An 11,248-nucleotide genomic window follows, 5' to 3' on the forward strand; every position below is an offset into this window, starting at 1 on the left:
GATCATTGCCTTGCTCATCTTTTACATATAACTGCATGGCTTAACATTGTCATGTTTCCTAGCTCATCACCTTTCCCTCTCTTGATTAGTTAGTCCATGAGATCCTGCTTTCCCTTTCCCAGGCCAGTCTTGAACTCACAGTGTTCCTCCTGCCTCAGCCTCCTCAGTTCCGGGATTACAGGCATGTGCCACTATAGCCGGCTCAATGCATGCATTTATTGGCCAAAAAAATCCCGAGTAATTTTAATTGAGGTTTCCATGTGATTCTCCCTTCTTGAAATAACTGATATGTAGATCAGTCCTACTGCTGTCTCAGCCACATTTCCCTGTAATGCCATGCCTGGAATGGGCCTGCAAAGTAGCCAGAGAGGAGCAGGCTGTGAGAGGGACTTGGGCTCTAGACTGTTTATTTAGCCCATTGAAATTCTCTTGCTAGCTTCTTTTTTCATATGTGCTTGAGTCAATTTCCTGATTTAAAATATCAGGTATAATTTTATGGTTTTGAGTGAACATCTAGGAGAAAGAGGCAAGTTAAGGATGTTTGAATTGCCCTGGCTTATAGTATATAAAGAGAAAAAAGATTTTTTAATCACTAAAAATAAAAGAATAAAAAGAGGCAGTATCATTACCTTTCTTGTTTCTTCTCAATGCTCATCATTAAAACCCTAAAACAAACCTATTTGTACCTAAGTGCACTGTGGCTAGAAAAAAGTTCAAAATAGCTGATATAGATATATAAAGTAGAAATTTTAATTTTAATATTTAAGGAATGCTAAGCATTTGAGTTTGTTTTTAAAGATATTTAATATTTGATATTTCATAGATAATAATTTATAACAAATATTAATTTGAAAGTTATTAACCAAAGCAAACATATGCAAGAAGGAAACATTAATTAATCTTTTTACTTTAAGGGAACAGATGCTACTTGTGTTGCTCAGAGTTACGGAGTCTGTACTGAAGATGTCATCACAAGCTTTTCTGCAGTTCCAGGGGAAAAAAAACATGACCTTGGCAGGTCGACTTGCAGGACCACTTTTCCAGGCAATAAAAATAAATAGATGAATAGATATGTATTTTTTAAGCATTCATTGAACCCTGAACTTATTTCCTGGGAAAAAATTTTAATTCACAAATCAGTTCATATTAAAGGGTCTTTTGTAGCACTAAATTAAAAGTTACTCATTTAAATAGGCCATTTTGCCATGGAAACCCACAATCTAGTATAAGAATGGTAGATTTCTAAAGTCTGAGATAAGGTGTTATAATGTAGGCTGAGAATATTTATTTGATCTGTGGCATATTTGTGTATAATTGGCAAAATCCTGGCAGAAGACTTCAGAAGTAATGACCTGATTGTTTGCTCTATGATTTTAAGTCTCTGGGATTGTTACAAAAAAACTTTATTTTGTAGTAATAAAGAAGTAGTAAATAATCAAATTTCGCTCTTAGTGCTGTTCCATAGACTTTATTGTCCTTGCTTCTTAATCTGAATTATCAGTAATGGTTTGATTATATAGGAACTACATACTGCTTTTTTAGTCTGAACATTAGTTCTGACTTTAAATAGATTCTTTGGAAAACAAAATGAACTATTTTCTTAGGATGACATTAACTGCAAATTCAGAAATAAAATGTTAATGTCAAAGGTAAAAAGCTCTCTCAGTTTTAATTCTTGGCCATAACTCCAACCATGCTGAACTGAAAAATACCTAGAAAAAGGCTGCAGCCACCTTCCCACCCCCCCACCCCTGCTATTAGCCCTTTACTAAAATTCTGTGTTAGTGGTAAATAATCTTTAAAACCAGCCTTTCCGGCGGTGACGAACCCCCTACGAGAACATGCCTCTCACAAAAGATCTCCTTCATCCCTCTCCGGAGGAGGAGAAGAGGAAGCACAAGAAGCGCCTGGTGCAGAGCCCCAATTCCTACTTCATGGACGTGAAGTACCCAGGATGCTATAAAATCACCACGGTCTTTAGCCATGCACAGACGGTAGTTCTGTGTGTTGGCTGCTCCACTGTCCTGTGCCAGCCTACAGGAGGGAAAGCAAGGCTCACAGAAGGATGTTCCTTTAGGAGGAAGCAGCACTAACAGCACCCTCAATCAAGATGAGTGGGAAGCCATCCCAATAAACACATTTTGGATATAAAAAAAAAAAAAAATAAATAAATAAATAAATAAAACCAGCATCATATATATTAAATAAGCTTCACGTAACATCATTAGACTTTTGTTTCAAATTTCACCATTGTAATAACTATGTGGTGAAAGATAAAGTTTTAGATTATTACATGAGATAACTTTTTTGCAATTTGCACATTTAAAGAGAGAATGAGAAGTCACTTGTGACTTGTTCCTTTAGAAAGAGGTATATGGGACAGAAACAGATTTCAGGGTACTGGCTAAGTAGTAGTTTTTGTCTTTCTATGAATTTTTTAGCTCTGTGATTGAATTTCTTATAGATTAAATTTCTTAATTCCTCTGATGCATTTAAAATACAAAAATTTTTAAAAATTTTTAAAAAATCTATATTTATTTGGGATAGGGTCTCACTACACAACTTGAACTCGTAGTGATCCTCCTGCCTCACCCTCCGCAGTGCTGGGATTACAGGTGTACACCACCACACCCAACTATGGTGGCTGGCTCAACAGGCAGTACCAAGGATCAAACCCAGGTTCTTGAACTTGCCAGGCCTGAGCTTAGACCATCAAGCTATCTCCGCAACCCCAATAAATTTAAATTTTAAGCTTCAGCTTCTATATAGTTTTTCTAAAGCATGCTTCATTGAAGTTAATCGTATGTATCTCACTACATTTTTTTAATATAGTAAAGAGATCTTTCAAATTACATAGTGATTTCTGTCCTTGCAAATACAACTTTGGGATTTTTGGTTTAATAACAATCTCAATACTAAATAGGATGGAGGAATTTTCTCTCTTAAATAGCATTTTTAATTTAATATTAATGCACATGAAAAGGTAGTTAGGCTTTTTGGGAAAATGTTTTCAATTTGTCTTGCTGCAGGCTTAGGGTTTGGCAGTTGTTGAAATTTGTAGTAAGTACTGATGATTGCAGAAGTTGCTTTTGTAAGTATTATCTATGAAGAAAGACTGATGGGTATAATTTTAAATTATTGTATCTAGCTAAATTTTAAAGATCTGAATGTCTGATTTTGGAGTCATACTAAATACGTTTCATTATTATTTCTAAATATTTGTTTTTATAGACTCTAATAGTTGCCTGGATCAAAGCAAATCTAAATGTGTACATCTCCCGAGAACTTTGGGATGACTTATTGTCAGTATTGTCATCACTGACATATTGGGAAGAATTGGCCACTGAGTGGTCACTGACTATGGAGACACTAACTAAAGTTTTAGCCAGAAATTTATATAGCTTGGATCTCAGTGATTTGCCACTGGATAAGCTGAGTGAACAGAAACAAAAAAAGCACAAAGGGAAAGGTAAGAGTTGTTCAGAGAAGTTCTTGTAATTTTGTTTAAATAGTTGATCTGGGGATAACCAAGTCAGGAAGAAGTATGAGGGGAGAAGGCAGATTAATTTTTAATTATTCTTGCCTTCATTTAACTAGATGTTTAACATTTCCAACAATAAAACATTGCGTAATTTTCTTAAAATCAGTAGTAATTTTCATTAAAGCCAAAAGTGTTCTATACTAATTTAACTAAAGTTAAATAGTTCAGAATCGTAAATATTTTATTCTTAAAAATTAACCAGGGGCCGGGGAGATGGCTCAGTGAAATAAACACTTCCCTGGCCAAGCGCAAAGGCCTGAGTTCAAGCCCTGGTTCCACCAAAAAAAAAAAAAAAAAACCAAAGTGAACATTAATAAAGTATCTTTTAACAGAAACAAGTTTTAATTAGAATTGAAGGGTGATTTTATTTCACAATTTTTAAAAAGTATAAAAATTTATTTGGAAAATTCATTTTAAGTTTTGTTTTTTAAAAAAAATATAAAGTTTTGTTTTTTCTTTTAGTTTTAACAAAAAGCAAACATTACCTAGGCATGAAGTACATATTTATGTAATACTAAAAGGGAGCGGCCCAGCAAGATAGTTCAGCAGTCTAAAATGACTACTTAGGCAAGCTTGAGTCACGTTTTGTCCAATGTAGGTGTATTAAGAATGTTTCCAGACTACATTTTTCATGACTTTTTATTTCCTAAATAGGTATTACTGGTTGGTAAATGCAAAGTAATTTTCACTTATATGATGACTTTTTTTTTTTTTTTTGTGGAACCTAGGATTGAACTCAGGCCCTTGAGCTTGTCAGGCAAGCACTTATTCTACTGAGTCGTCTCCCTAGCCCCGTAAGATGACTTCTGGCTGGCTAGCTCATTTTCCATCTGACTTTTCTTAGCCAAATATTTTGTTTCTGTTAGAAAGTAGGCGCAGAATTTGTCGTAGCTTATTGTTGATAGTACCATTTTTAAATTCTGCATAAATGTTGGAATATAATTTTTATTTAATGTGAAGCTCAAAAAAGCTTTACAAAATGCAGCATTTTATTGTTACCTTATAATTTATAAATAAGCCTAAGAATCTGACTGAGGCAATATAACATATAATTTTAAAATGTTATTGATTAAGTGACAGTATTTTGAAATTAAAATTCTGTGTTTCTAGGAGTTGGACATGAATTTCAGAAAGTTTCAGTTGACAAGTCATTTTCTAGAGGATGGAGTCGTGATCAACCTGGCCAAGCGCCAATGAGACAGAGAAGTGCAACAACTACTGGCTCGCCAGGGACCGAAAAGGCGAGGAGTATTGTGCGGCAGAAAACTGTTGGTATGTACTCTGTAAATTAGGAGAACTGTACAGAGCACTATGCCCACAGTCCTGACAAACCATGTGTTTTAATATATAGTTTTCTTGTAAATTCTATTTGGTGTGAAATGAAAAGCTTTTACAGCACACTTTTTTCTCATTAGTACCCAGTGTAGTATGATACTGTATTATTATTTTTGTGTGGTTTATTTTGCTGTTTTTTTATATCTTTTCTTGATTTTAAAATGTTGCTTTGCAGAATTGAAGAAGTAGAACTCTGATTCTGTTTACAGAACTTAAGTGGTGACTGATATGCTTTCTGTTAATGAATGTTCACACAAATATGGAAATGTTGGGTAGCTAATTTTTAGTACTATAGTTATATAGTTAAATGGGCTTCGTAAACTTCCAACAAGGAATTCATGCTCTGTATTGGCAGGCAGCAGAGCCAGGACAGAACCTACTGCTCGGCTCCCTATTGCTTTTAACAAAGAAGAATTTCTATAATTTGAAGTATAGCAGTGAAGGGCCACTGCAGGAGAATTTCCAGACATAGGGTCACTCAGCATGCTGTAGACCTCACTAACATCTTGCTCCACTTAATGCCAGAGATTCATAACTTGGTGTGAATTATAGTAGAAAGATTACTGCAATGAAAAACAAGGAGAGCTTTGTTCTAATCTCTTCTGTTTCTCTCTTTCATCACTAAATATCTTGGTAACTTTGGACAATTTAGCCACTTTTTCTAGTCTTTAAGTACATCATCTGTGTCACGAGAATGATAACATTTCTCATGCATACAGAAAAATTTCTTAGAGTCATTTCAGGGTTTACAGTCTATAATTATAGGAAAGGAGAGTTTTCCATGGGTGTCTGTATTTAATGGTAATCAAGAATAAACAGAGAAACTCAAAACTATTGTTGTAAGGAAATGTCATCTGTGAAATAGTGGATTCTAAAGTATTAAGAATTATAGCTTAAAAGGAAGGCACAACTAAAAAGAGAATGAAATTAAACATTATGGTTAATTCAAAATCCGTTAATGGGATATTTTCAGAATTGTCCTATGATTATAAAATAAAGACATGAGTTGTATATGGCAGGTTGTAAGAATGAGAAATGATATAAGGAAAAGGATATTGTTGGTTTAAAATTAATATAATATGCCAGATGTGGTGGCACACACCTATAATCCCAATGATTCAGGAGGCTGAGGAAGGATAATTAAGGAGTTCAGGACCAGTTTGGGCAACATAGCAAGAGCTAGTCTTGAATGAGTAAATAAATAAAATTAATATAATATCTAGGAATTTGGATGTATAATCACATTTTGGAATCCTAAGGAAAATTTGGGTTATATCTGAAATAATACCTTTTCATTTTTTTATGAATGTCATACTTAATTTTTTTAAGAGTAGAATATTTGTTAGGAAAGAGAGCTTCTGTCCAAGAGGGGGACCCTAGTGGGTTACCTCTTAAATTTTTTATCTGCAGGATGGTGACACACCTATAATCCCAATTTGGGCTGAGGCAAAAGGATCACTGCAAGTTTAAGGCCAACCTAGACTACATTGTAATTTCAAAGTCAGCCTGAACCATATAGCAAGATCTTGTCTCAGTAAAGAAATAAAAATTATTAAATCAAACAAAAAGTTGGTCATGGTGGTAATTTTTCTATCATGTGTATTTCAGCATAGCAAAAAAATTCAAAAAAGTAAAAATTTTAAGAAAGTTACCTGCATAAAAATTTTAAGGAAGTTGCCTGCATAAAAGTTAAAAGGACAGGAGATTGAAGAAGGGTGTGCTTTGGACATACATTTTCCTAAAAGAATTTTTTTCTTAGTGAATATACGTGATTAAAAATTCAGTCTGCAATAAAATTATATACATTGTAGGTAGTCTTCCCATCATTAGTGACTCTTCTTTTACCTCGCTAGAGACTATCACTGTTACTAGTTCTTCACCATCCTTCTGAAGATACTTTATACATTTGCAGAAATGTCTACTCTGTTGTGAACAGTGGTTTTTTTTTGACTGAAAACAGATTTTTTTTCTGTAGTCAGTATGGAAGCACTATTGTAAGCATTAATAAAGTTGTGAATGAAGCAGAAAGTTCATTGGAGCTGACAGTAATAGTTGGGGCAGAAGTATTACAAAGATAAATTAATAGATGTATCAGATAATTACCAGTCGTGAAGAAAAGTAGAGCAGCAAACAGACTAAAAATGAATAGAGGTGGAGAAATAGGACTGTTTTAGATAGGGAGGTCAAGGAAGGGCTATCTTACCATATGATATAAGAATAGATACCCGATTGAAGTGAGAAGATGTGTTCGGCAGATATCACTAGGAATACACTTTGGGTAGAAAGAAGAGTATAAAAATCCTGGAGCCAGGATCGTGTGTGTAGTGGAGTGTAAAGTGAGAAAGGAGAGTCAGGAGATGCTATAATGTGTAATTTTAAGATTACTATGGAGCAAATACTATTAAGCTTCGTGCATCATATTTCATTACATTGAAAGTGCCTTAGTTTAAAATATTTTCAAGCTATATATATTTTATGATTTTGTGTATGGTAATCCAATATACATATATGTCTCACTTTGAGCATGTATATCTGTAGGGAAAGCCCACAGGATTTAACATTAACTTGCCTCCTAAAGAAGCTATATTAATTTATCCTTGCATAAACAATAAAGAGCTCCCGTTTCTTCTACATGCCTGCTATTAATTATCAAACATTTTGCTCCATAGTGATATGATGTGTTTGTTTCTTGAGATGGCTGTGTTGCCCAAGGCTTGTCTTGAACTTCTGAGTTTAAGAAATCCTTTCTGCCTAAGCCTCTTGAGTATCTAGGGCTATAGGCCTATGCAACCATGCCTGTTTGTTAGTTTTTAAAATATAAATGAGGATGAGCACATTTTGAATAAATTTAATAGCCACTCAGTGCCTTCTAACTGGTCAGAGCATCAAAAATTCATTAGTCTGTAATGCTACTCAAAATTTGTGTGGAGGGGGCTGGTGAGATGGCTCAGTGGTCTAAAGCACCTACTTAGAACAAACTAAAAGCATAGGGACCGCGGTTCAATCCCCCAGCACCACATGCCAGCCCGCCCTGCCCCCTGGTGGGCTGAGCTGGCCACACACACACACACACACACACACACACACAAAAATTGTGTGGAGGAATTGAAACTCTTCTTTACCAAAAAGTGTAATCATTGTTATATATGTATCACTATATATGTATCATTTAAAATATGTATAATGAAGGAATAAGAAAAATTTCAGTTTGAAACCTTTGTAGATTTAAGCAAGGATCATCAGCAGATCTTCACACTGTTCTGTGACGGGTTAATTGAGAACAGGATGTTCACTTGTTGGGGATCATCCTAGAGATTGTTTACATTTGCAACTGGTAACTATGTCTTTATAGTAGGGAATGTGGAGATCATCATATAATAAAGCCTGTAACCTTAGTGTTCAGTGTATAGCATGGAAGCATAGCCAGTTAAATGACTTCATGAGGAAGCAGCTAAAACTAGAATGTAGTACATTTTATGAGGTAATTGATTTATACTCTTAAAAAGACAATGTCTTTAAAAGTTGTTTTAGATTAAAAAGACAATAAACAATATAATACATGAGCCCTGATTGAATTCTGGTTTTAAAAAAAGTAAAATGATTTTTCAGATAATTTGGTTTTTTGAAATAGGGATTGAATATTAATATTACTGAAGTTTTGTTAATTTTCTTAGGTGTGATAATGGTATTGTCTGTGGAGGACAGCCTTACTTATTAATGAACCCTAAAATATGTAGAGCATGAAGAGTTGTGGCATCTGCAGCTTGCTTTCAAATCCAGCAAAAATGCATGCGCACAAAAATAAAACATACTTGGCAAGATGTTAGCAAGTTTTGAATTAAAGTGCAAGAATGCATATGCATGTTGTTACATATACCTTAACTTTTTGTATATGTTTGCATTTATTCTTTGAAAATTGTGAGCAAAAAGATTTTTAAGCTGCCAGTAATATAGTAAACTTGATATTCTAAAGCCTTGGATATTGTTCCAGTATTATATTGCTGGCTCTACGAAAAGTGAAATCTCTAGGGCTCTTCTTCCTGATCCTGCTTCTCTGGCCAAAACTAAAGAAGCAAAGCTATGTTCCAAGGACTGAATAGTGAGTAGTAAAGTGGTAACTTTAAGCAAACTGCTGATCACTTGTGCTACCTAGACTAAGAGTTGACAGAATTCAGGCTTGCAGGACTAAGTTAAAAACTTTCACATGGTCTTGACTTGTAAACTCATTTTGTTTCTGAAGGCTTGTTGTAACTCAAGCTGTCAGCTGAGGGCTCAGACTCCTCTACACAATTTAAAGTCTTTGTCCTGTATATGGATCTCATTGTCCTTAGAGACACTGGCCCAGAATTTCTCACTTAACCCCATACAGGAAAAGATGTTGTAATATTCCTTCTGGAATTCTTTAAGGGTTGAGTCTGTTTCCGAGACTATCTGAAGCTGAAGAAGCCAGCGTTCAGGTCATAACCGAAGACTTTATCATAAGTTAAAACTAAAATTTTGGTCTTAACCCAAGTTGTGCTTGTATGTCGGGCCTGTCATAACTCGAGGCTCCACTGTATTCTCTTTTGCTTATTAAACATAGAAAACCAGAAATGAACTATTGAATAATCCTGTTAGAACACAAGAATTTTAGATTTGCCTCAGTATTTGGAAGCAGAGTTATAAAAACTGTGTTTTTAGAGATGAATTTCATAATATTACATACTATGAATTTCAAAAGATGCAAACAGGACTGAAATGAGTAACTTCATTAACTTACTGTCAGAACCAGGGAGGAACAACTAACAGTAGGTGTCAGGAATAACCAAGTTGCCCAAATGAGCAATATAAAGCATTTTCAACTCTTCTCTCTTTCCTATACCTCATGACTCTGGCTGAATCATTATGTCATATCTGTTGATTATGGCTTGAGTGAAGTATCTGTCTTAACTCTGCATTTCTACTCCTGCTCCTTTGATCTAGTATACTATCTTGCCTACAATGTTACAGAAGTTTTCTAACTTGTTTATCTACATCAATACTTTATTACCTTTAATTTCATATTCTACCCTCTCATCACACTGATAATTTAAAAATACCTTTAGACTGATGTAACTTATTTGTTATTTGGACTTTTAATGCTTTTGAGAAAGCGGGTTTAATGGTCCCTGCTCACTTTGCATTGCCATTTTATTCTAAAACATAAGCGTTTGTTCAGCACCCAAAATCGCTGTGTACTAGGTGATTATACTATATGAATATGTGCTCTATTTGCAACAATAGGAGAGAGGAATTGGATGTACTCTGTTAAAAGGTCCTTATCCTACCTAGGAAGTAATATGCTATTGAAAGAAGACTTGGATTAGTTGTAAGTGCATGTTGCAAACTCAATGGTAACCACTAAAATTTTTTAGAGTATTATAATTCATGTGCAAAAAGAAATGAGAAGCATATGAAATACTCTTTAAGATCTGAAAAAACAGAAGCATGTAAACTTAAAAAGAAAACAGAGCAAGGGCAGTGCATAAAGGATAGAAACAAATGCAGTATGGTATTCCTTTATCTGTGATCACTTTAAACATAGGGGTCTAAATATAGCAATTGAAGGAAAGAAATTATCTCAGTGGATAAAAGAACAAGGCTGAGGTACATGCTATGTATAAAAATTCCACTTAAATATAGACACATCGATTAAAAATAAGGGGCTAGAGTAAGGTATGCAGTGTTAGCAATCAAAAGAAAATGGAAATAGTCTTACCAATTTTAAGTGCAACTTCAGATCAAAGAAAAAAGTCACCACTTCTCTACAAAGAAATAGTCCTTAATGTATGTGCATTTAATAGCAGAGCATCAAAATATATGACACACGAACTGGCAATGGGCCTGGGAAATAGCTTAGTAGAATAAGTGATTGCTTGGCAAGTGCAGGGTCTTAAGTTCAATCCCTGGTACTGGAAAAAAAAAAAAAAAAAAAAAACTGGCAAAACTGTCAGAAGTAAATAAACCCACTCTTATGGTTGGAGAATTAATGCCTTTCTATTATTAAGATTCATCAGGCAGAAAGTCAGTGAAGACATGGTTGAACTGATTAACAACATCAGTCAGTTGTGCTGCACATAATTGACATCTGTAGATTACTTCATTTGGTAGCAATGGGTTACATATTCCTCCCCAGCTCACACAGAACATTAACCCAAGATAGACTGCATTTCACATCATGAAACATACCTTTAGCACATTAAAGGAATAGAGTATGTCCTAAGACCACAATGAATTTAACTAGAAACCAATTACTGAAAGACAGTTGGAAAACTGCGAAATACTTAGAAGTAAAATAATCTACTCTGCATGTACGTAGAACAAAGAAAATGTTTCAAGATAAATTTTTATGGT

General features: G+C 34.5%; 2 protein-coding genes across 10 annotated transcripts in view; both read left to right on the plus strand.

Annotated features, from left to right (window-relative positions):
* Nucleotides 1–11,248, plus strand: part of Ralgapa1 (Ral GTPase activating protein catalytic alpha subunit 1) — a 263,481-nt gene that overhangs the window by 87,407 nt on the left and 164,826 nt on the right. For all 9 annotated transcript variants that reach the window (XM_023721857.1, XM_023721854.1, XM_023721851.1 and 6 more), the window contains exons 14-16: nucleotides 915–1,044; nucleotides 3,232–3,469; nucleotides 4,652–4,813. In XM_023721857.1, coding sequence (XP_023577625.1) covers nucleotides 915–1,044; nucleotides 3,232–3,469; nucleotides 4,652–4,813 — 530 coding nt within the window. The remainder of the gene's footprint in view (nucleotides 1–914; nucleotides 1,045–3,231; nucleotides 3,470–4,651; nucleotides 4,814–11,248) is intronic.
* LOC101591409 (40S ribosomal protein S27-like) lies at nucleotides 1,842–2,129 on the plus strand. The gene has a single exon (XM_004637081.2). It carries the CDS (start codon nucleotides 1,842–1,844, stop codon nucleotides 2,091–2,093), a length of 252 nt encoding a protein of 83 aa, XP_004637138.1. The 3' UTR covers nucleotides 2,094–2,129.

This window comes from Octodon degus, unplaced genomic scaffold (assembly GCF_000260255.1).
Source record: "Octodon degus isolate 3935 unplaced genomic scaffold, OctDeg1.0 scaffold00086, whole genome shotgun sequence".
Classification (NCBI taxonomy): domain Eukaryota; kingdom Metazoa; phylum Chordata; class Mammalia; order Rodentia; family Octodontidae; genus Octodon; species Octodon degus.